This window comes from Hippocampus zosterae, chromosome 14 (assembly GCF_025434085.1).
Source record: "Hippocampus zosterae strain Florida chromosome 14, ASM2543408v3, whole genome shotgun sequence".
In the NCBI taxonomy this organism is placed as follows: Eukaryota; Metazoa; Chordata; class Actinopteri; order Syngnathiformes; family Syngnathidae; genus Hippocampus; species Hippocampus zosterae.
In genome coordinates, this window is record NC_067464.1 from 9,666,392 (window position 1) to 9,692,982 (window position 26,591).

The 26,591-nt window shown below is 42.2% G+C and overlaps 1 protein-coding gene and 1 long non-coding RNA gene across 3 annotated transcripts; one reads left to right on the top strand and one right to left on the bottom strand.

Annotated features, from left to right (window-relative positions):
* Positions 1-324: 324 nt before the first annotated feature.
* On the top strand, positions 325-21,292 carry LOC127614924 (intraflagellar transport protein 43 homolog A). Of its 2 annotated transcripts, XR_007966746.1 has the most exons (11): positions 325-567; positions 1,365-1,463; positions 5,712-5,782; positions 7,968-8,003; positions 8,712-8,758; positions 14,425-14,497; positions 15,092-15,167; positions 15,606-15,668; positions 15,868-16,006; positions 20,148-20,666; positions 20,977-21,292. XR_007966746.1 is itself a non-coding variant. In XM_052086387.1 (9 exons), exons 1-9 carry the CDS (start codon positions 523-525, stop codon positions 15,964-15,966), a joined length of 609 nt encoding a protein of 202 aa, XP_051942347.1. In that variant the 5' UTR covers positions 327-522; the 3' UTR covers positions 15,967-16,139. The 2 variants fall into 2 exon arrangements, 1 of the variants encoding a protein (XP_051942347.1); XM_052086387.1 differs by lacking the exons at positions 20,148-20,666; positions 20,977-21,292 and having other exon boundaries at positions 327-567; positions 15,868-16,139.
* On the bottom strand, positions 19,874-20,972 carry LOC127614936 (uncharacterized). The gene is made up of 2 exons (XR_007966755.1): positions 20,840-20,972; positions 19,874-20,689 (listed from the first exon to the last, which is right to left on the bottom strand). It is a non-coding gene; the product is annotated as an uncharacterized LOC127614936 (long non-coding RNA).
* Positions 21,293-26,591: the final 5,299 nt, after the last annotated feature.

The window sequence follows — 26,591 nt, forward strand, 5'->3', positions numbered from 1 at the left end:
AGGTTGACGCTAATAATCATTCATTCATTCATCTTCCGAGCCGCTTGATCCTCACTAGGGTCGCGGGGGGTGCTGGAGCCTATCCCAGCTGTCTTTGGGCAGTAGGCGGGGGACACCCTGAATCGGTTGCCAGCCAATCGCAGGGACGAATAATATCCACAGCAAAGTTGTATAAAACCAAGGCCAAGAAATGATTTTAATATGACACTCCAGTTAAATGCTGGGAAAAGCTCATGCATGTTCAAAAGATACGCAACAGTGACACTTAGTGGGAAGAAGTCGGTACTACATGTCATACTGATAGCGTTTTTTGTTCTTGTTTGAGTGATTTAAGTTGTCTTCATTTAAAAAGACGTAAATACTAAGGATTAGATCCAATCACTACACACTGTTAAAAAAAACAATATCTCTGCTCTGTGGTTTCCTTCGTGTGTTACCATGGCGACTGCTGCCGGGTTGTGAAGCTAGTCGGTATCCAGACGAAGGCGATGGTGGCTTAAACTAAACCAAATCGATCTCGACATGGACGATTGCGTGCAATTGGGTGAAAGTGGCCCAGTTAAAAACGTAAGTATCACCGTGGCGTATGGAAAATAACTAAATGAGGTTCTTTCGTCTCTCACCTCGACGCAATCTTGTTACGACTTAGCTAATGCTATTACGAGTCACATAAACCAGGTTGAGGTCAAAAGCCACTCATAAATGGCATGGTAGTAACTTAGTTCATGATTGCAGCCCTTAGTCACCAAGATACACCAACGTTTGTCTAGTCATGATGAACGGCAACCGGAAGAGTCTGCTTTTATGATAAAGACACGAAAGCTAAGCTAGCTGTGCCAATAGTGAAATTTCCTATCTGGCATCAAGAGACTGAAAGCGGTTAGTAGTAAAGTTGTTTTGCTAGTTGGTGGAGGACTTAAAAGTTCACTCAACTACCAACCATTGGTGACAGCAAGTGGAAACTGTGGGAATGAATGGCGGAGGATTTAGAAGTTCACTCAACTACTAACCATTGTTGACACCTAGTCAAAGCTGTGGGAATAAAGTTATCTATCTATCTATCTATCTATCTATCTATCTATCTATCTATCTATCTATCTATCTATCTATCTATCTATCTATCTATCTATCTATCTATCTATCTATCTATCTATCTATCTATCTATCTATCTATCTATCTATCTATCTATCTATCTATGAACATGTTTTGTTGTTGTTATTCTTCTTCTTATTTTACAAATATTACAATTTCTTAAAATTCCAGATTTACACAAGTGGAACAGCAAGATTTGTTCCGAAATTCATTATGTTTTTACAATATCTTTTGTCTAATACTCATTTGAGTTCCCTGTCGTCATTTGCAGTTGGCAAAATCTGGCCGGAGATCCCGCCTCGCAGCAGACCAATCACTTGGAGATGTCCGCAACTCCAAGAAGTCCTCCACATCTGCTTCTGCTGGAGACGTATGTGATCTCATTTTTCACTACTTACAAGAAGTTAGGGATATTTGGCTTTTAGGTGAAATTTATGCAAAATATGATAAGTTCGGTATCATATCATGAAAGTAGGACATTTAAGTAGAAGGATGCACTAGCGATTTCCTCATCTCAAAGAATTCATTCAAGGTAACCATGGTTGTTACGCCACAACAACAAAAAAAGTCAACATCTCACTTACTCGTCACGTGCCTTTGAGCAATAATTACATTTTGATGACGACGTTTCATGCTGATCACAAGTTGATTTATTGTCTGCTGAGGCATTGCACCCCACTCTTCTTGAAGGGCAGCTCTCAGGTTATTGAGGTTCTCGGGTGCAGAGTTTCGAGCCTCGACATGGTAACTCAGCTGATCCCACAGGTTTTCAATAGGATTCAGGTCTGTGTTGTTCTCAATGGAGCTGCCATCAGCATGAGATGTGGCCCAAGGACGTCCACTTCTATTCTTTCTGTGACTCTTCCGGTCTCTCTGTATCTCTGTTGCAACCTGCCGATGACACTCTAAGTTCAGTGGCCACATTGGCAAAATACTGTTGATGCATTGTCACGTGTCGTCTTGGTCTCATGATGTAAAGGTGATCATCATAAAGGTTTGAATGCATTTTAGGCTCGTCCCGAAATTTCACCCAAAAGCCAAATATCTTGAACTTATTTGATGATTATTTGCAGGTTATACAGGAAGTAATTATTGCATTGACCACAGAATGTGTTATGCCCAAAATATATGCGTTAATCCAGGATGATGATGATGAGGTAAGTTGCATGAACATTGTTGTGGTTTTGTCCTGCTTCTTTTGTAAACACTCCAGAATCAGCCTTATACCATTCCACCGTCTCATTCAAGGGTCATCTTAAAAATCCGTTTCAACTCAATGGTTTGGTACCTTTTCCTTTTTAAAATTAATTTGCTATTGTAAAATGATAATAAACCATTGAACACCAGATTGACAAATATGGTATAACGTATTAAAGGAGTGATTTGTTTCCTTATGTGTGCTTAAAATGTTTTAGTTGCCATATTTTTCTCTTCAGCAGATATCAAATGCTCCAATATCCCCCAAAGTTTGGTGTCCTCCGAGTTTACCATTATGTTATGGCGTGTTCTCATGTAGGATTAAAGACAATTATACATTCAGATATTACAGAATACCTGCACACTTCACAACAAAAGTGATCAATAACATGATTTCAAGTAGTTTTTTTATTCTCAACCTTATGGTGGAGGTTTTCAGGAACGATATGCCTTGTAAGTGGCCCAAAATATAATAATCATACATGCATATTACGTTAATGAAAGCTAGGTATAGTAAAACAAACAAAGTGGTGGTCAACTAGTTGGCTACTTTGATACATTTATAAAAGTATGCAAAAAAAAAAAAAAATCAGCAGTGCACCTGAACATCTAGCAGACTCAGTCACAGTTTTACCAGGGATTTGTCAGCTCATAACATTGGTATTTAATGATGCAAAAAATGTGTCTAAATATAGGACAAAAATATGCTAGACAAGTCACAGCAGCACCGCCAGTTAAAAGAGAGGAATTCCTATCACTTCATCGCTGGCATTTTTGGAATCAGTCACGTCGCCTGGATTGGTAAATTGCCATGCAGCCAGCACTCCCCAAGCAGAAACATCCCAGCAATGCTGTCGCTTTAGGCTAATCTTCCCAAATTAGGCCAACTTCCTCAATGCCGGGACCAATATTCTCGCGCCCTCTCTGACCCGCTCTGTAAACTCAATACATTTTTCCAGCGTGCTGTGGGTTTATTTACAGTCATCGTTTATCAAGCCTGGCCTCTTCCGCCTGAAATACCCAACTGATTGGTTACATTCCTGGCATCCTTTTAAACAGAGACGCCACTGCCTTTTGGGCTCATACAGTTTGGACACGACAAGTTTCCTGCCCTGGAGACCATCACCGAATCCGAATTTAGAAACCACGAGGGCTTAGCTAATTGCTAAAACAGCCCGAACATATTTGGTCATGAGCAATTGGAGGCACGGTAATGTGTGGCTCGGGGCATTCACATATTTTTGTTCAGTAATATCCCGAGAATTCAAGCTACCTAAATCATGATTTTAAATGCAGTGGAGCCCTCCTAAAAATGCAGAACACATCAAAAGGCAAACGATTTGTAGTACAGGGGACTGTGTCGACAAACAATTTCCGGTCTAAAAATGCCACAAGGTGTCAAGCAAACGCCTTCCTATTCCCTCTCCATTATGTGTTTGTCGGGCGTCTTTGCATGTTGGGTAGCTTTACTTTTGGTTTATCATATTGTTCAGTAGATATGGTGTCTAAAGGGATGGGTGAGTACTCATATTTAGCGATTGATTTGAGCTCACGATTTTTAAAATCTTTTTTTGAAGCAGCTCCCGTAGTTCAAAGTGCGCTTCTGCTTCCGTCAACAAAAATGGCTATGAAAAGCGTGACGCTGGTTTTACAAAAGTTGTTGCCAATAAAAAGAAAACAAACTAATCCCTTAATTTCTTTGGAATATCGTCTTTGTTATTTGCTTTTATTACACGCGAAAAGGAAAACCGATTGAAATCAGAAATTAGGATAGGCTCATTTTGTGAAGCAGCCCCAGTTTTCCATAACTGCTGAAATTGTTCAAACTGTTCATTTTATAATCCCGCTATATTTTGATGAAAAGACACTCACTAACTATACAAAATGGAATGCGATAGTTGAGCCCCAGTCCTCCCTATAAGTGGGCATCTCAATCGGTGTGTACGTCGCGTGAGCTCCCTCCCTCTTCCTGTGCCCAACAGTGACGTCCAGATTTATAAATAGCTCGGGGAAAGGGGGCCAGCCATGAAAAATTATTTCCTATTTCATCATAAGTGAAAAAAAAAATCTTCATGAGCACTTCGTCCTCTGCAGACTCAATTTGGTAATGAGAAACGTTGTGGCCTGTTTTTTTTTCTTCTTTTCTTTTTTTTCCACATTCATTTGTCTCGTGCCCCTGATCGTGAGCTCAGAGGAATGCATTCATTCAAGGGCAGTTCTCAGGGTCCCACTCTCAGCATCAGGATGCATACTTGGTTTATTATTTTCAGAATCAAAGAACGATAGGGAGAAGGTCATTTTTTTCCCCTGATCATCTATTTGGAAGTCAGACTTCCATAGGGTGCTGTCCCGTTCCCACACTCCATATGTTGTGGTCTTGCATATGAGGCTGTTCAAAAGTAAATTCATGCAGCGTAACTATTGAAGTGCACTTGTGTTTATCGCATCCTCAGGATAACATTTCAATTAAGGTCTAAGGTCTGTTCTATTTCACTAGTGCCATCTGGATTCGGTGTTGCAGACAAGCTCTCCCTCTACTGGCATTGCTGAGAAACCAATGGTTGCTCCTTAGTTTGGACATGCAGTTCATTGAGAAAATGTCCAAGCACTGGTTGCCAGCCGATCGCGGGGCTTATCCAGGGGATATAAAAAGTCTGCACACCCCTGTTCAAACACTTTTTTTTTGGTTTTGTTTTTATTTAGAATGATGAGATCAAGTTAAATCATTATAAAACTTTCCCAGCCTTTTCAGGTGATCCACAACCGGCACAAATCAATTGATTTGCAATAACTCTTTTTGAGAGAGGATATAAAAATAACCAGTTAATGTAATGTGGTTGCACGAGTGTAAAATCAAACTTTTTTTATTTTCTCTGTCATAATACTATAAGGCATGTTTGGTGCAAATACAAAACTGAAAAGAATAACATACGCTACAGAGAAGCATAGTGATAGCAGTATCATACTTTGATGTTGTTTTTCTTCGGCTAGAACCCGGACTTTGCACAAGGTGCACGGAATTATGAACAGTTTGAAATAGTAGTCTGTGTTCGGTGAGACTGCTGCTCGAAAACGGCAGCAAAAAAATCTGGAAATTATTTCTCAGGCACTTTAAATGAGGGATTTTTTTAATTTTTTTTGTCCGAGTCACTTATTTTTCATTTTCTGCTGATACCTCCTGATTCCTAATACCTCTGCATTGCAGTGAAGAAAAAATGGAAAACCACATCCAAATCGTCTCAATAATTTACATTTTTAAAATATGACTCAAGGTATCCCAAGATGATAACTTTGTATATGGCTGTATATCAGCAGTGGTTCAAATCGAGTAAATACCGGTAACTGACATATTTTATTCTTGACTTTAGAAAATAAGAAAATGTTTTTCACAAATCTCTCGTGTTGAATTTTCTTCATCCAGGACCCTCCTCCCAAACCGCCAAGGAGGCAAGGCGGCTGGGCAGAAGAAAGCTCCGGATCCGGTCCCGGCAAGTACGTCTCTTCGTCTTCCCCCTCCATTGTCCACACTAGAGACAGCGAGCTGTGTTCCCGCATAGCGCGTTATTAATGGACCTCGATTCGGTGGAACGAGTTTATTTATCAGTGCATATTTGGGCCCGAAGCTGTGAATCAACAAGGTTAGAGCGAGCCAGTCTGAGCGGGGCCCCTCTCCATTTGTCTTCATCTGCTAGCAAGGTAGTAATTGACATGGTTAATACATCAGCCACAGGAGGGCACTGTTTGCCAGCCGGTCCTTCCATGACAGAGGTGGCGGACCCTTTATCACCCCATGTGAGCCGCTGTACATGTGGAGCACAGCACAACAATGGTGACAGTCATTAAATATTTACGACGGAGCATCTTCTGTTCATATGTCATATTGGTGGGGTACCTGCCATGCGAGTTCTCCAGTTTTCTATACAAGCGATCACACAGGAACTTTTAAGGTGAAGGGTCATCTGCGTCCTTTGCTGTGCCGTCAGTGAAAGCAGGCCAGCCAGGAAAGTCTGTAGCCCGTCCCTCCTTTTACCGGAAGGTCAGCATGTCACTTCTCTGCTTTTTAAAAAAAAAAAAAATCTTGGTCACCCAACTTGATTCCCAGCCTCAAAGCCATTGGAATACAGGAGGTGTAAAAGGGTTTTGCACGTGCATTGATCCTCTCTGAAACAAAGTAAGTAATGGCCCCCCTGGAGCCAGCAAGGACTTTTCCCTTCAATGTCACCCCTCATGCTCAATCACCGCCGCCCTCCTCCCACTAATCCCAGCGCAGAAATCCCGGGATTTGTCGATCTATCACTTCTAATTGACACTAAATGATCTGTCGGTTTATTGATGAACCTTTGAAACCGGGTTGTCACAATATATTTTATCCCTAACAACTTTTTTTTTTCAAGACAGTTTTACCATGTCTATCGCTTTGCCTTACATGAGTCTTAATCAAGGAGCCAGTAATGTGTCTTAAGTGCGGAAGCTGCACCGCCCCCGCCCAGACAGGACACAGTCCAAGGGCAGGCAGGTACATGAAACTCTCGGCTCTCTTCTGCCCTGCCCGATTGGACTCCTGCTTCCCTCACTGTCGGCCTTACAAAGTCGGGAGATGCATCAAATAACTGAGGGAGCTGGAAAATAGTAGTAAATAAATACTTGATAAATTCATAACGGTCGTAGGATGCTCATAACAGATTATAGCATAAGAGTCACTATTATTCGGGTTCCAGTAACATGACGTGTACATGCATCCATTAGCTTCTGATTGAGGGCGTGATCGGTGGCGGTGAGCTTTACTTGCAGCATAAATGAAAAATGAATACAAATGCTTTGTTTTGCTAACAACAGCAAAATAAAATGGGGCCACAGGTTTTTTTTTTGTCAGTCAGATTTATATTTAATTGTCTAACAACATAACATGGTTTGAAATGAAAGCACAACGTTTGATGTGGAAATCGGGAATACTTCTTAAAATCAGTGGAAAGAGCTTTCCGCCACAGACGGTGTCATCTTTGCTACCAATAGGGGGCACTATGTCACCAAAGAAACAAACATTTTACCGAGTGAAATAGGATTCATCCTCTTTGACACTGACTTATCTCTACTAATGAAGACATGCAAAACCCCATCAAAATATTGTTGACCATTACAGATTTTTTTGAATAAATGTATTTGCTGCGTTTGTTGGAACAGAGCTATCATTAAAACACTGTTTAATAGTTTTTGTACTAGTGAAGTCTTTGATTGATTTAAACAGCTAGCACATTTCATACACAGGGCACCTCAATGTTCTTCATATAATTAAAAGCACAACATTTAAAAGCATTGAGATGAGATCGAAAGAAATTTTAAAGTGAAGAAATCAAAGTAGCTTACTAAAAATGAGTAAAAGAATGTACAGTGCAAGAACCAGATTTTGGACGAATAGATTAAGAAAAATAATACTGTAGATATGGGGGGAGTAAGATTTTTTTAACCTGCATGGATTTAAAAGCATGAACACCTGGGGCTGACTGTGGAATAATTCAGCAGGAGAGTTGGTAGAGAAAAGCAGTGAGACACAATTGTCGCTGACCACGCTGCGATCCGAATTACTATCATAAAATACATATGATATTTTACCGAAGGAAATTACACTTTTTAAATGACCAGTGCCTTACAATTTGTTGTACTTTCTGCACATCCACAGATCTTCAAGAAGAGCAGCTGCAGACGACCTGGAAGAGTAAGCTGACTCAGCCACTTTGTCATCCATAGTTCCGAGTTCTGCTTATTGAATTCAATCCGAGTTACATTTTTTGTGCGTGGATAAACATAGACCTTTAAATGTAAATATTTCCCACTGAGTAAAGTGGAATTGGTGCTCATCGAGCCTGTCCTTGGTTGCACCTAGTCCTTACCTTCCAAGAACAATCACTTAACATGATTGAAAAAAAACAGCATGACTGAGTTGTCATCACTTTTATTGCTGTGCGGAGCCAAGCGCTGCTGTTATTCTTGGACTAACAGTGAAGCTGTGACCAGAATAGACGTGGTCATGTGGAGAGCAGGTAAAGGATGCATGCAGGCATCTATTTTTGAGGCATCGTGGCAGCTGGCACTTTCTATTAAAAGGGTATAAAATAGATTGGCCCAGTTCGCAGCCTAAACAAAGATCGTGCACGACTTCTGTCTTAAACTGTCTTGTCTCAGTAATATAAAAAAACAAACCATAAAGAACTCTTGGAAACAATCCTTTGTAGGGCAGCATATTTGATCGTCCAGAGTGCATAGCAGGCGCTCAAGGGTAGCTTGCAAGTTGCTTAGCTTCAATGAAGTAGAGGCAACAAAAACTGAGCAACCAAATCTCCCTGTCTGTAAAATGCCCTCACTATTTAGGCTGCATTTAGAAAGTATTCCATAATGACTACTCCCACGCTCTCTGTTTCTACAGCCGCCGGCTGAGACCACAAACTCCCCAAGGATCGGATGATGATGGAGGTAAGTGCCCCTTTACAGTCCCCCACTCTGTGTCTCTCCTCACAGGAAGATAGGAACCCTCCGGTGCCTCCGCAGCACATTTATTCTGAGCAATAGTGCAGATAAACGGGCCGTCAAGATTGTAGCCGGCGACATTTCTCCTTGAATGCTATGTGAATGTAGAGCGCTGACTCTGACCACTGACGTCTTCTAAATAACCACTCGCCTTTTGATAAACACGAACATGTTCATTAAGCAAAATTAGATCCCCTGTTTGACGCAGAATAGTGTTGAGGGAATTTAGTCAGCGCCCCTCCCCCGCAGAATCCCAAGAATGACAAAGTTAATCACTGCACACGCACACACACAAACAGATCTCCAAGGAACATTTCTGCTTTGACCGACTCACCTGAGGGTCCAGTTCTGTGCACAACAAACAAATGTCTGGGCTCGGCTGAACTGTGAAAATAACTGAAAATCCCTACAATGAATCATTGGGCCTAAATAGAGTTGACACTTCTGATGAAGTTACAGAGATTCTATTCCGTAATGTCGTTTATGTGAAAACACGGGGAGCTTTGATTGCGGCAGCTAACGTGCGCAGCACATTGCACATTCTCAAGATGGATCTCACAAGGAAAATTTGTTGAACACAGTACCTGCATCAAATATATGATAGAGACAGACAAGCATGTGTAAAAAAATTGCTAGTGAGACCATGAATGTAGATTTTCAGTGATCTCGCAATATTGTATTTCATTTCACATTTTGGTTGTGTTTGGAGTCAATTCCTATCCACTACACGGGGTCAGCAACCTTTTGGAAAGTGAGACGTACTTCTTGGTTACTAATTAATGCGAAGGGCACCTAATGTGATGCTCTCCCTATGACATAACAAATGTGCTTGTTCTGTCTGGGGTATGATGTGAAGACACTGAATATGTTAATTTTCACACAATAATTATCAACAGTTATTTAACAAGGTCTGAAACAGATTAATATAAAGACTTTATGGGCTCTACTTTGGTGAACAATATAAATCATGAGTGGTGCACGGTGCAACCCGGCATTGGAGGTGAGTTAGACCCGCTGTTCCCTAATGTCCCAGATGAGCGCAGACCAGTGGATATGAGAGAGAGCAGTCTGCACCGCTGTGGGAGTGATCATCGGCAACTTCAATCATGGCCAATAAAAGTGATTCCTCATTCCCTTGACATGGTGGCATGCAGACACAGATTTTGAGCATTTTTTTGGGGGGGGAGGGGTTCCAAACACTGCCTTTGCTGCTGTTTGTTGCCGAACTGTTGAGTATCTGATTTCTCTGATAATCAATATACATGACCCCCATATTGCTTGTGTTAACAAGCTTTCGCTGTTCGGTTTTTCACATTGAGTTTCAGTTCTCTTATAGCGGCAGAAGGAAGATTTTGCTGTGTTGAGAGAGCTCTTAAAATGGAGCCAGAGGCAGGGGGCACTGGAAATTACAGTGCTGAGGGGTAGCGAGATAGCCCCTACCATCTTGATTATGTCTGTGACGCTTATCCCATGTGTCCACTGGCTACGGGCTGGGGGAAAAAGTGGAGCCCAGGTCACAGCTCCCATCGCCGCTTAGGCTGCCCCCGCCACTTCCCGACGGTCGCTTCAAATAGCAGCGCTACTTGCAAACACAGTCATCTGTTTCATGTCTCACAGTCTTACACTGAACCGTTGATGTGTTGAATATCATCCCATAACCCTTTTCAAAATGGATTTTACGCTTAGCTGATCGTTTGACTGGACCCCGATGTCCGTCGTAAGAGGCCCGGCCGATGTGCTGAGACGGGGTGTGTGCCTGCCAGCAGGTCTACCCTCCTAATATTTACATGCTTCAGCAAAGAAGGTGATCATGTAAAAAGGATCCGCTCAGGCCGCTCGCTAACAGCCCTGATGTGATCAGGAGCGTTGTGTGCGTGTACAGTTGGTGGTGGGTGTGGCGGAGGTTGGAGAGGAGAGGGCTCCTCATGATGGCGCTTGCCTGGGCTCTTGTCCTATTTGACCTCTACTCGAGATTGAACGTGCAGCTCGTTTCCAAATATTGTCTGTTTCCAGTGTGTCTCACATTTTGCATAGGCAACAGTATGTTTCACATATCGTGCATTTCTGGCTGAAGTGGTGTCAGAGTGGGTGTGGACAGAAAGACAAGGCAGGATGCTATTTGCAAGGAGCCGGATGGCGAGGCTTTTTGATGTCATTGCACTAAGACCATTAAATTTGATTGTGGGTCCAGGGGGGACGGATTCTGCTGAACGCTGTGCTTTGTAAATGAGAGGACAAAGTGTCACCGGGGCCTCATGAATATGAAATACCCACGCCTGCATTTATTTGGATATCAGAAACACAGATGAATCTTGTCAGCGGATAAACGAGCTTGGCATTTTTAATTTCGTTTAATTAAAAAAAAGAGAAAGTAAGAAATGATCAAGGGGGTGGGGTCATTCTCTTACCTACCCCAAAAGTTGAAAAGGAAACTTCAGAAGTTCTCCTCAGTATTATCCATTTTCAACACCGCTTATCCTGAACGGGGTCGCGGAGAGTTGCTGGAGCCTATCCAGGCTGACTTCCGGCACAAGGTAGACTATACCCTGAACTGGTCGCCAGTCAGAGCACATTAGGAAACAGACAACCATTCATATCTACACCGTCACTGAGTGGGAACCGATTCCCCACCCCCCGCACACAAATCAGGCGAGTGTAGCACAACACCATCAGTGACTTTTCCTCAGAATTCTTCACGTGTGAAATACTTCCTATGATCATTATCGAAACTGTTTATTTATTTTTTCTTCATCACCATCATCGAGGACTAAAATGTCGTGAAGGCCCCGTGAACCATCTTGCTGCGGTTCATTTTCTGGAGTTGTTCTAAAGCGGCTGCAACATACTGTTGATGCCAAGATACTCCCTCAACTCAGAGGATGCACTCTTCCATCTTCTCCTGCTGTTTAGCTCATCTATTCACCTTGCCCTCAAGCTGCAGTATTGTGGCCGGAGATTACCGACAGCCCTCTTCACGCAACTCAACATTTCTCTACCGCCATGTGACTACTTTTTATATGTTTGTCTCTTGTCACTGACAACGCACTGCTGCAGAGCTAATTAGCATCCATAGTCTGATGGCACATCCGGACAAAACATTGTTCAGCAAAGCAACATTTCCCAGACTTGTTACTAGTGTTGAGAAATGAAGACACAGGAAGGACTGATTGTCGCACTTCACGATGGTTGAAAAATCCATCACTCCACTTTTTTAATGGTACATATCTTCGTTCGGGTCACAGGGGAGCTTGAATTTTTGCCAGCCAATCATAGGGCACATTCAAACCACCATTCACATTCATACCTACTGTATGGGCAATTTAATGTCTTCAATAAAGCTAACGTGCATGTTTTTTGGAATGTGGGAGGGAGCTGGTATACCTGTAGGAAAAAGCGTGCAGGTGTATGTCATGTGGTGAGTAGGTCCATTCAAGAGACCCGGAACACAAAGAATAGACATATACCACTCAAAAATTCCCCTTTGTAAAGTTTCTTTCAAAGTCTGTTCGTTCCAGAATTGGCCGCATCACCAGACGAAGACTGGTACCGTGATGCCCGGCTTGCCATGCTCTCTTGTCATAGATAAACTGAGTCACGGTAGACTAGAGCAGGCTGAAATGTGTTTCAAAAAGCAATGCGTGTACAGTACCAGTCAAAGGCTTCGAAACACCCTCTAATTCAGGGTTTTTGGTGATTTAATAATATCGTGAATTGTAGTTTAATACTTAAGTCATTGACAGTTTGAATAAATGTTGATGGTATTATAGGTAAACAGAAAATGTGTTTTTTGAAAACGGAATGTTTTATAATTAGGATTTTTGCCCAGATATTACTTTTGAACATCTTGATATTTTCTCAGTCAGTTTCATGATGCAGATGATTTCTTATGCACACCTTGACATTTTCTCAGTCAGTTTCATGATGTGGATGATTCCTTATGACCTGGAAGTGAATTTCAGTTCACAGCTGAACATTATCAAGAGTTAACAACTTGAATTTCTTGACCTCCTAACGTGTGTGAGACCATTTGAAAATGAAGGTTACAAACTTTTGTCTAGTACTATACATAGCAGCCATGTTGGCAGGAGCGACTTTCCCATCAAAGGTAATGGAAAGCATGGACATTAGCTTAGCGTTGTCGTAAGCATGCAGCTTGAAAAAAGCGTGTTGTTTCTACCTTTTCATATCTATGGCTGTTTATTTATTTACATTTTTTAAGCGTGCGTTGTTTGCCACAATTATTCTGTTAAATCGAGGTTCCGCTGTATATTTTGACAACAATTAACAAATTATCCTTTTGATATTACAAGCACAGGCACTTCAACAGCTCATTTCCATCTTGTCTTTCTCGAGGTCTCATTATCTCCACTCAAATGTTCCTGCTCAAACAAATGTCGAAGCGGAATGCTGCGAAAGTTTGTCTTGTCCTTCTTCGGAGTGGAGCCATCCTCGCTCCTGTTGCGTTTTGCCAATTAAAGCGGGTTCCCACTGTTTGAGCAGCGGGCTGGCGGCTCTGCGCTCCGCAGCTCCTGCCAGGCCTCGTGGTGACATCCGACCCCACACAGATGGGCTCGCGAGCAAACACTCGTGTGTGTGGCTGGAGCCCGCCCCAGTCGGAGTGGCAGAGTGGACACGGAGGTCGGCCCACCGACTACCGCGGGTCCTCGGGGTGGGCAGCGCTGACAGGGCCCAAATGCTGAGGTAGCAGGGGGTGCTTACTGGGGAGCCACTGGCCAGAGCCCCTCTCGCAGCGGGAAGAGCTGCCGCCTCACTCGCTGAATATTCATGGCCGCATGGCTTTTGTGACAGGGCCGCTCGTATGAGCGGCAGAGAGGGAGGGGAGGAACTGCCACACCTGAAACACACTCCCAAAATACATTCTGTATGTTTCGGATTGTACGTCGCTCCCGATTATAAGTCGCACCAGCCAAAAAATTCATAATTAAGAATGATTAATATATATATATCTATATATATATATATATATATATATATATATAATTATAAGGTCGCACTGGAGTGTAAGTAATATTTTTGGGTGAAATTTATTTGATAAAATCCAACACCAAAAACATACATGTCATCTTGAAAGGTAATTTAAAATAAAAATAAAATAGATAACAACAGGCTGAATAAGTGTATGGTATACTAACGTTCCATGACTGACATGGCTGGTAATGTCAGTAACGACGTAACATATTAAGAGTTATTCAGATAACTCTAGCATAAAGAACATGGTAACAAGTTTACCAAACTATGAGTTTCACTCCAAATCACTAAATCCAATGAAATCTTCATCCTCTGTGTCACTTTTAAACAACTCCCCCAACTTGGGAGGTAGACGATGCGCCGCTTCCTCTTCTACGTCGCTGATGTCAGACTCATCGTCGATTTATCAACACAGACAGAGAGCGCCCTCTTATGGTTTAATGTGAAAATAATGTGAAATTACATAATTATGTGTTAATAATTTCACACATACTGTAGGTCACTCCAGAGTATAAGTCACGCGCCCGGCCAAACTATGAAAAAAACTGCTACTTATTTTCCGCAAAATACGGTACATACATTTGTATTCATTTAAAGATTCTTCCATTGTGTTGCGTTTTTAGATATTCCAGTCATTCCAGACTTGGATGAAGTGCAGGAAGAAGATCTCAACATGCAAGTAGCAGCTCCACCGAGGTAGGCCCAGAGACCGGGTTTTCGCCCGTATCCACATACAGGGTCACAAATGAAGCGGCTTACTCTGAATGATGAGACGATCACACGTCCTCCTCACTTGCCACTGAATGTGTCATGTGATCTGGCTGCGATGGAGGAATAACTAGGGTGTGATTTATGCAACTGTGTTCCAAAACCGGTCCTTTGATTTACAGGGCAGTGAGATGCACGGCGACATGTGTCGAATATGTAGCGAGGCTATGACAGCGGTGGAGGTTATTAGGCTGGGGCTCGCTCTCTATGCGAGATAATATCCACATTGAACTCATTGCAGGGGCAATGTACCGTATAATGTGCAATAAGTAGGACTGGCATGCGCTGCGAGGCCCCGGCCACTTTCAGAGCCCCCCTCACTTAATTCTGACCCGCAGATGAGCAGCTGGGTTTCAGTTTGGGACGTTTAGCAGTTGGCAACCGTCTCTTGCTTTCTGTTCTACTTTTACTTCATGTCAGCACGCATACCAACTTTTCTTTTTCGAACATGTGTTTTGCATGAAGTTGATTGAAATATAGATATCTTGGTTCAAATTTTGTCGCTTTATGTCCTGTAATTAGTATTCAAGTCAACCGGGTAATGACCTACAGAGACCTGGACAACGATCTGAAATATTACTCTGCATTCCAGACTCTCGTAAGTCAGCAACTTCATTGTCCCTACATATATGTTCGATTATTACAGGGATCCTTAATTGGCATAAAAATGTCTTGAATCAGCCTTTCAAAGTAAAAAAAAAAAAGTCAACACAAGATAAGTCGGGTTTTATGATTCTAAAAACAAAATGAATTGATGTTAAAAAAAATCACTTGCTGAATCCCTGCCTTGGTAATGTAGCACATTTGCGACAGTGGAGCACAAAACCGTGATGAGGTTTTTGTCGAGACCTCTAAGAGCAGATGCACATTTTATTGGGAACATTTTGAAGTTGTCTGTAGAATGTAATTTCAAATGGAATTAAAAAAGTATTTGACGCTAAGTTAGTAGTAGTAAGTAGGAAGCTTGTCTTATTTTGACTTGTCGAGGCAATCAGTTGTGTTTTCCTTAACACTCTTTACTGGGCTGTTTCTTCAGGATGGAGAGATCGACTTGAAGCTTCTCACAAAGGTTTTAGCACCAGAGCAGGACGTGAAGGAGGTGAGTGGATTTTTTTCAGTAAATAACGTCTCTGAGTTCCCACCAATGAACTGTGCAGCTGTTGTCCACCTGCCTCCCCGGTAATCCAGATTTATGATGTGTACATGAACAGCCTCATCCGTCTTCCCTTCTCCTCATCTTCTTCTCTTTCTCGGTTGCACTTCTGTCTGCCCCCAATTCTTCTTGGGCTGCTCTGCAGGAAGATGTGCTCTGGGACTGGGATCATCTGTTTACAGAGGTGTCCTCGGAGCTGCTCACGGAATGGGATCAAGGAGAGAATGACGAGCAGGCTTCGTAACCCACAACTTGAGCATAGAGTCAGGACTGAATAGCCCGTGGTAGGGACTGATAAACCAGCGACGTGAATCATCCGAACTTTTGTGTGATCCAGAATGTTGAATGTATTTCTTAACTTGTTTATCTTGTACAGTTTGTCTTGCATTTTCTACATAAAGGTCACTAGTCAGTGAACACTGCTCGGTTTTGCGTCACTGACTTGTGTATGCTTCTGGAGTTTCACCGGGAGTTTTAAAAGTTCTACTGAAATGGGAGGGGGGGAGGGCAAAAATATCCATTCTACAGCCGTCATTATCAACACCCTCATACAAGTCCAAGGTTGATAATCAGCTAAGCTGAAATCCAGTTGATTGTGTTCAAATTAACATTCTTCATTAAGGCCCACAACCTTATTGTTATTGACTGCGCCATTGACTTTATCTTGTAGCTCTTCGATAGGAGCAACCCCTTCTTCACTATTATCTCAAATGCATTGAACACAGTTCCTATTGACACCGGGTGGATTAGCATACATTATGCCTTTATATTGGACGGACAGGAATAGATGTAAGTTGGCTCTTGTTCAAACTACTCTTTAAAGTGGGGGGTATGGGGGGGATCTAATGAGGACAGCGCGGGTTCAAGGACACCGTTTGCTACGACACAGTCGTGCTGAATTCTGTTTAATTCATCAAATGCATTGCGCAACTGCGTGTTGAACATGAGCCGGGCCGTGTCGATCAGCATTCAGTTTAGTCGCATGTTGGTTCATGTGTGTGAATTTCAATGCAGGGCTCCGACGTGCGTGCACGTTTATTAGGGAAACAGTTGTAACATTTACAGATTGTGATTGGGTTTATTTCTGAGACGCGGCGCGCTCTCCTGACATTTGAAAATGCGCAGCAAAAGACCTCAAGGGCACACAGGCCGTGCATCTAACAGCTCAATCACTGCCCATCCAAAGAGGACTTTTTTTTGTTTTGCCCACTTTTTAGGCCTTGAATCTGCTTCATCAAGTGGAACTACTCCGGATGAAGCTATCACACAGGATATTTGTACCGGTCCTCTGAATATTTATATGCGGTGGAATACTTGAGCTCGGATGCAGTTGAGTATTTGCCTATTAGACATACAAACGGTCACTCTTGCCACCTCCACAATTGGCTCATTTTGCCAGACTTAATGAATTCTGCCCATATGTCCTGAGCAGCTGCTACGTTGCCCCTTCCTCCCGCCCCCGCCGAGCTGCGAAGTGCCCATCCATGTAGAGACAACCTCTAGCTGTCTCTCTGGAGAAGGCTAAGCCTGCCACTCCTACGCTGGCAGCCGGCCGCTGCTGTCAGAGGTAGACCGCGGCTGCGGCGAGGGCTCAGATTAGGGCCCGGTGGTTGAGGGTTGCGGCCCGCCTCCAATGCCTGCCGCAAACATTGGTGGATCAGAGAGAGGATTATAGAGAGGAAGAGGATGGTGGTGGGGTGGGGGGGGGGGGTAGTGGAGGATGCCGAGATGCTGTTTGGCATGTGCTCTCATCCAGGTTCTCAAAGTGACCTCTCTCTTGCCTCATCCTGATGCTCTCCTTTATTCTCCCCGTGTTGCTTATTATCTACAGTGTATTGGGATGCTGCGGCAGAACTCGGAATGACCTCCTCTTGTCTGGGTGCGGTGAATTCAATCACATCAAAACAACAATATTTCTTCTGAGGGAGACGGCAGTTAAGGCAAAAGCTTTCGGATGAACACGGTGTCACTTGTAGGTGAAGTGAGGCTGAGGTCACGTTGATCACCGTGTGGTAGCAGACAGACCACACATAGTAGTTTAGGCTGTCATTAGTTGGTGTTTTTTTTCCGCCTGTCATATTTCTATTAAAATACTGGCGTCGTTATTGCTGGAAACACTCAATGTCCCAATGCGTGGCTTCTGTTGTTCCCTCCCCCCAATATTACAGGCAACTGTTTCGAATAAAGCGAGGAACCTCTTGAGAAGAGCTTCTCATAACAACATCTTTTCCCCACGTGTTGGGGAATTGTATAAATCAGGAACCGTTCAAAATAGCAGCCATTGTTACTGCAAAACTTTCAGCATTCTGCTAGAAAGCCCAAAAAAGAAACAAATAAAAAGTAAATCAGGAATGGCTTACTACAAAGTGGAACAGATGAATTTTTGTATTATTTGTAGCCACGGCAAGCTGTATGTGTTGTCAATTATTATTATTACACCATTTTTTATTGTTGCACTTTTATCCATATTTAAATGTAAGATGAACTCAGGTTTCAGTCATTTCTCATGCATTTTGCCCATCACATCTATTCGGTACTTGATAACTGATATAATCTAAAAAAAAAACCCAACAAAGCCTCATATCACTTCTCATATTTTTTGTTTTACTTCCTCTTATGATAGTTATTGCTCACATTTTTTGAGACTGAGTGCTAATTGGATGGCTGCAATGAAGTTAATATGCTTTGAGCTCTGCTTCATATGCTCTGGTGTTGACAGAAGTTTATTTATCTTATCTGCTCTCAATATCTCCCATATGGGCCAAAAGCAATATGCTGTTCTGTAATTAAAGAAAATGGGGGAGATTTAGTGATTGTTGGGCTGGCATGGACTTGTTGGGGCCGCTCAGATACAGAGTGAGGGGTGAAGACAGACATGCTAAAGCGTGTACAATATTAGGACCAGTTCTATTCCATCAAGGGCCACGCGCTGGTCACAAGTCCCCCCCCCCCCCCCCCCCCAGGCAGCGAAGCGGCCAACACGACATCACTCAGGCGCTCGGAACCGGCCAAAGCACCAGTCTGTCATGAAGGCGTCATTAGAGGTCTAAAAAAGCCAAGAATGCAAGCTTTAGGATGTCAACCCTTTGTTCATACTGTAAAATTAATACACGGAGGCTCAATGTGAATTATGAGGAATAAGACACTATTTTAAAAAAATACTTTTTAAAAACAATTTTCAGGGGCGAAACAGTAAGTTGGAACAACTGAAAAAATAAATAAATTATTGACATTTATAGCAACAATTTTAGAACAACAAAGCAAGCAAGTTGTCCTTATATCTTTTAGCTGGGGCGGGCACAATACAAGTGACACTAGTTGTGTATATGCCTTTCTTTGTCGTGAAATGCAGGAAAACAGATTTTTCAGACAAAACTTAAAATATTTAGTTGAATTACCTCATTTGGTTGAAATTTGTTTCCTTTGAAATTTTGCGTTCAACCAGCTTTATTAGGGACCGGCTAGTATTAATAAGGACATTGATTGTCAACACGTAGCCAAGAAAATGTCATCAGAATAGATTTTGATTCTTTACATTAGGTACATCACTGTAATGTGATGTTGAACAAATTCTACAAAAAAAAAATCCGATACAGTACTGGATGACACTTTTAAACCTTTACCTATATTGTATTATAAATATCCACAACAGCGCTCAGAACGACGACACCTGCTTTTGCATGTCTACACTCCTACAAACTACAACTGCAAAGAATAAACACAGTTGTGAAATTAACACCTGCCAGGTCCACAGCACAAACTCCCAAGGAAAAAAAAAGCAACTGTTCTTTTTTTGTTGTTATACTGTAATGTAATCATCTGATTTCATGCATATGATCACCCTCACCCCTTTTTTTTAAGTGGCAGCAGGTAGGAGAGACAAAGGTTTGACCATGAAATACAGTGGAGCTCCACATTTGTCTTGTATTTTATTATTTTCCTCTTTCACCTCTTAGTCCCGTATGCCAGGGCCTTCATTTTTCACATGGCTGCTTTTCTTATCATTGGAGGGCCCCTTTGCGCTGGCCTAGGAGTGACATCAAGGCAATAAAACACCAAACATTCTGTAAAACACAGATGCCTCTCTGCCTGTGGAAAACCTGCAGTGACTCTCTGGGAAATTATGATAATAACTCAGAGGTGGGAGAAAATGGTTGAGGGGTGGGGGCGCAGGGGTGGGATTCCGGGGGCCAACGGGACCAGGCTCACCAAGGTCCTCGGAGCGCAGAGAGGTCAAGGTGGCCCGTCGGGCCTCGCCGCCTGTCGTAAACCCTTTCCATCACACAGGGCGATGGCTGCCGCCTGCGTGGTATACTGCATGGACCTTGTATCTCGGAGAGGCAGAGGAGGGCAACGCAACTCAACTGTTTGACCCGTGGGGGTCGGAAACTCTCACTTCTGCTTGAATATTTTTTCCTGTTGAAGGAAGAACACAATGCCACGCTGGGGGTGGATCTGGCCTTTCGAAACGAGGATGCATGGACAGATCTGCGGTTGGCTTTCAGGAGGGGCTGGAAGTAGTCCCACAACACCTCTCAAGTGTGTGAATGAGAAGGAGTCGGGACAGGAAGAGAGCACAGGCTCCACCACTGAGGTGCTGACAAAGGGACCGAGGGAGACGACACTGCACCTGTTCCAACTGGACCCGCCTCGCAGGGGGGCTCGACAAAATCCCTGCCTTCTCCTGGCATCTGTGATGGGCTGAGGCAGGCCGTGTCTCATCTCTGGCGCTTGCTCCAGCGCTTGCTCTCTTTTTTTTTTTTTTTATTTGCAGGAGAGGAGAAACGCTGGAGGCTCCATCTGCCGAGGGGTCGCCATAGCCTCTGCATCCTGCCTGGGGAGAAGAGTTGCTGGGCCTCGGTGACTCTGCCACGGGGGTCTTGATGTAGTTTACCATCAAGTGGCACATCAGACGTCATAGACCAGCTGGCCAGGCTCTCTGGTGTAAGCAGACACTAATGACCATTCTATTCTCACACACACACACACACACACACACACAGGAAAGTTGCAAAAGCTATCATTTGAATATTACTCACTATTCTGTAATATGCCACATCACTGAATTAAGTGTGCACGTTAGACCCCCAGATAAAATCAACATTAGAGACACATACCACCAAGCATGCCAAACATTTGAATTTGTCCTCCTCGTGATCAAAACTAGTGTATAGCTGACATCATCTAACTAGTTACCAGGTAATACCAGTTAGCTTAGCTTCTTTAAGTTGCTCTTCTTTGTTCTTTTCGGCAGTCCAGATGCTGTAGCGACACGCTGCCTCTCACAGACCAGCCTTGGTACTACAGCCGACATCCTCTTACCATTTAAAAATCGGTTAACCTCTTGAAAGTCGGTGTCTGTGTACCTTGGTTGAAAGGCAGACGACGCCCTGTACTTATCTGATCATCTCTTCACAGGGCGATTGGGAAAACTGCCTTGAGTGGGCATTATGCCAGCTGCATAATATAATCAGCTATGGGAACCACTACACTACTTATAGCGTAGATGGTCAACATTGGATGGCCTGCAACAATATTCTGATATGAGAAAAATAAATAAATAAATATTATATATATATATATATATATAAGGGCGGCCCGGTAGTCCAGTGGTTAGCACGTCGGCTTCACAGTGCAGAGGTACCGGGTTCGATTCCAGCTCCGGCCTCCCTGTGTGGCATGTTCTCCCCGGGTGGGTTTTCTCTGGGTGCTCCGGTTTCCTCCCACATTCCAAAAACATGCGTGGCAGGCTGATTGAACACTCTGAATTGTCCCTAGGTGTGAGTGTGAGCGTGGATGGTTGTTCGTCTCTGTGTGCCCTGCGATTGGCTGGCAACCGATTCAGGGTGTCCCCCGCCTACTGCCCGAAGACAGCTGGGTTAGGCTCCAGCACCCCCCGCGACCCTAGTGAGGAAGATGAATGAATATATATATATATATATATATATATATATATATATATATATATATATATATATATATATATATATATAAAGCACCGATAATGATTCAATGTATGCTCTCCACAAAAGAACTGGGAAAATGGGGTCGAGGAAAATACTGGAAAACTAGAAAAAGATCTTTAAAAAAAAGGTAAACATTTGCTAAAATGTGAATCCACGGTTGTCGAATTGCAAATGTGCAGGGGTCAACTGTAGTTTTGGGTTGTAATAACACCAATCACCACTAGATGGCAGACTTTCTTAATTGCACTTAGGATTTGGAATGCTATGCAGGACAAACAGTGTCTCAACAATAAATACATTTTGAGTAAATTAGAAAAAGATTACACACAATGTAGTTTTCTTGTTCTGTTCTATTCTTTCAATAGATGCATTGAAAAATGTATTCTCAAAAATGAAAAATGTTAATGGTGCCTATTTTGCACATACGCATGCATTTTTTCTGTATTTAAAATAGCATTTTTGTCATAAATCTGTTTCGGAAGTGTGTGGCCCTATGTGACCCCTCAGCAACAGTGATGGAAAAACTGTGGCCGCTCCGGCATTTTCCCATCCCTGACTTATAGCCATACAAATTCCAATTATTTTTTGAATACACAATATTTGGATAACTTAATATTCTTTCTTGTCCCCGTTGAAGTACTGGATACATGCATTAAAATGGCGAATAACTAAATGTCATATCAAAATGCAGTTCATGACTGACATTGCATTAGGCAGTCGGAGAGTCACTCAGCTCACTCAGCTCCCCAACAATGACTCGGCCTCATCTAAAAACTCACAATAAATATCTGGCCATCATTTATTTTAATTCTCTCCTTTCTTGCTCAGATGGAATACATTCTTAACCTTGTAGGACAAGGACACCCACATGCTGCCTGCCTGCCTTGCCTTAGCCGCTAAATTATTCTTCATTCTTTGAGGGGAATAAAAAAGGAGGAGGGATTAAAAAAAAAGGAGTCCAACGTTGCTCAGACTGTCAGCTCCAATGAATAACGTGCCTGAAAATGTTGTCACCGAACCTCTGGACAAGCAAAAAGATGAGAGGGCAGGAAAAGACAGAAGGGTGAGGAGGGGTGAGAGGGGAAGGCGAGAAGGGGGAGTCAGCCGCCTCCAGAGTGATTTATTTGCCAAATCAGGACACAATGAGTCGATTATGAGTCCTCTAATAAGAGAGAGTGTTTGGGGACCCACTAATTGGGCATGATTGAGTTGCAGTCTGGGAGCCGACGAAAAGGGAACCTCGTCGGCGGCTGTCATGCAATCATCAGCTAATCAGAGCTTTGAAATTAAAACTGCGTGTTTAGGGTAGAGGACGGGATAATGGTAGGGACCTGCACGAGCTGTGTAGCTGTCTGAGGAAGTCCGCCATTCTGTGCCTCTTGTGTGCCTGTTTGGCCCTCTCATTCCTGTCTGTGGTCTGTTCTGGTCCCGATGAGGACAGTGAAGTAACTGCAATTATCTGCAATTTACCTGTGCTAAATCTTCATGAGTCAAAGTGTGTGTGTGTGCGCGCGTGTGTGTGCGTGCGTGTGTGTGTGTGTGTGCGTGCTAGTGTGTTTCTGTGTTTCCATATATCTGCAGGATTTGACGTAAATTTGTGTGCACATGTACTTTGAGTAATTTAACAAATTTAATAACATTATTTTTAATTAAGTCAGAACAACAATATGCAAATCTAGATTTGCGTTGTATGTTAGTGTTGCGTCACGATCATTCAAACCATGTTTTGGCAAAAAAGAATTTGCGGAATTGTATTGTTTTGGTTTATGTGATTCAGTGGAAAAACAAAAGTTTCATTTGGGATTTACATTACGGATGGGTTGCGTCAAACAAGCCTATTGAAACGGTACTATCCATTTGAAAAGATGATCCGATAGTGTTTAAAATTAAAATCGGCTCCATAAAAGTTACTTAAACGGAAAAAAAGGACCGACTGTTCTTTGATGTGTATCTCAAAACTCTGCTGAGATGGGCTTTTTTCCTTAGAGTGGTTATGTTCACTGAATGCCGCAAGGGGGCAGTGTTTATCTGCAATGTGTCGCGACCTAAACAAGGCGCCTAATTACAGTCCGCTGCATGCTGGATAATGCTGTTCAAAAAAAGTAATTTGTTCTCCACATTGTGAAGTTACGTTGAACCATTTAAGACAACAGAATTCATTCATTTATTTTATTATTTTTATTTATCAAAACTAACCTAGTTGATAATGCGCAAGGTAATTTTAAACAGTGTCGTTTCATGACATTTTAGCCTACTGCGTATCTTTTTATGTTCAAACCTAGAACAATGACGCCATTTAAGACACATTTTTACGTACCTACTGTATATTTGTACTTGTTTATTTTGTGTAGGTTATCTTAAATCATATCTGGAGCTTCATTTGACGGTATCCTCCTTCTTCAGTGTTAAAAAAAAGTGTTAAAGCAAACGTCAATGCTATTATTTTGAAATAGTTCAAATCAAATTACTATTTTTCGCAGAATACATTAAATCATAAAAAAAATACTAGATCGGATTCCCAGTGTGCTGTGTTTATGTAGTTTGTCATTGTGATTTTTCTTTTAAGGTATTATTTTGATCTTGTAAACGCTTAATAAAATACATTGTGTATGTTCATTCTTTAGTCTGTCAATCAGTGGTGTTCCGTCAGGGCCAGCAAGGCCTTCTCCGCTGGCCTAAACATTCTCAGAAAAGTAAATTGAATAAATTTACTTTTCTGAGAATAACATAAATTTAATTGGTTATTTTATTTTCATAAATATGTCAACAAAAATATTCTCTGTATTCTTTACTTCATATTATTTCAACTTAGTTGAGTGGCTTTCAATGTTATTTAAAATAAGATTGAACGCCACTTTCAATCTTATTGAAAGTGATTGAACGCCACTTTCAATCTTATTTTAAATAACATTGAAAGCCACTAGATAAATAACTTATTTTTTATGGTAGAGTTTTTAACCAATCATATTTCAGATGGCTTGTGTTGCCAGGTAAACTAAACTTGCTCGTGGCCTACAGATTAAACAGCTGTAAATGTACGGGCACCGTCAGCTTGCAATAGCCAATCAGATCACGAGTTTGCGTACCAGGGCCAGCTAGAAGGGCTGACGTCGACACTGGACGTGCGCGTTCGGTGATTGGATTAGCACCTGCTAGAGGGAGCTGTTGTTGCATTTTGACCCAAAATGGTTGAAGGCGAAGACGTTGATCTGGTTGCAGGACTACTTTGCACCAATTTTCAAGACGGACCTTCCACTGGATTTACCAATTTAAGTTGTTTTACCAAGGCAGCAAGGAAACATCAGAGCACGGCTGGGCACTTACAAGCTACGGTGCGTTTAAAAACGTTTGGGGACGCTCGCGTAGATCTGCAGCTCAGTGAACAGGCACTACATTGGTAAGTAAATTAATTATATTTTACATTTCTCCTTGTTATTTTATTTCGTTAGTATTAATGGTCACGAAATAAAATGACAAAGATGTATCAAATAAATCAGCTCACCTGCAACTTATAATGACGCATTGTAGTCAGCTTTGTGCACTCGTTCAATCTCAGCTGCTCAACATTTTCAGTTATTTGCTGTTGTATAGCCTATTCTCAAAATGCAAATGATCTGTTCATTTTATTTTCAAAGAATAGTTTGTTTTGTTATTCTGTGGTTGGTGTCTTATATGAAACTATCTATCTATTGGACAGACTTGTTTATGATCACACAGCGTAATTTGGGTGGCATTTTATTTAGTATTTTTAAAATATTTCTATTTTTGACAATATCTGTAAATTTAGTTTCCTGCTCTTAATTGTGAATGCATACTTGATGGTTTTAAATGCTCCTGAAATTAAGTGCTGCCTGATGAGCCTATATTGTGTTAATGTACGGATGTGATGCCACTGAAGGCCTAAGGTTGAAATGCACGGCCCGCCACTGCTATCAATAAATGGCAATGATTCATATTTATGCTAGATTTGTGAGCGAGTCAACATTTGTAGTCTTTTGAGAGTCAGTATTTTAGATTCCATTCTTTAATATAAGACACATGCTATGCTATCCTGTAATATTCCAATAAACAAAAAGCCTTCAGATGTCTTAGTCAAATGGCATTGATCTTGAGATCGGGTGCAGAAGTTTCTCAATGACATTTGATATTTGAAAATAACATTGATTCTGTTTCCTGTCTGTGTCTACAAATGAGTCGCCAAACAAGCCAATGCACACAGGAGGCTACTTCCCTCCAATCCCCGGAAGGCCTTGTCTATTTGTGAATGCGGTGTACATCTTAAGATGGGCTCACTATAAAAATCAGGAGTGGGTTTAGGCATAAATGGGATTAATTCCCAAAGAATGTCCTTTGCTCTTCCTCCTATAATTTCATTTGCAGGGTCCACAGGATGAATAGCCAAGCAGGCAGCCATGTGGAACCGGAGGACAGGCCTTGCGGGGCCCGTGCCGCCGCACCATAGCCTTCAGGTTACGTTACCTTGATAATGTCACAGCTGCAGAAGCGCTCTGCCCGCCATGCAGGACACAGGAAATCCAATTATCCATCTCCTAATGTGTGGGAATTTTATGCTCTCGTTCCTAATACTGTGGTTACCGATCTGCCCCGGGGCCAGCCGAGAGAGATTCTTGGGATTGCTGTTTTTTCAGACATGTTCTTTTTTAAAATTTTTTGGTTCTACTATTTTGAAAACAATATTCGAAGAAGGTTACAGTGCAGAGGCGCTTTCTCATCATTTTGGATTAAAATCTAACAAATTATTAAAATGGGATTTTTATTTTATTTTTTTGCAGGCACCTTCAATTAATATGAGAAATGTTATGCCAGACTTACTGGATGTCATGTCTGGCATGTGAACAAGAGCAAGTTTGACCTGCCCTGTCATCAGCTGAACCTTTTTGCT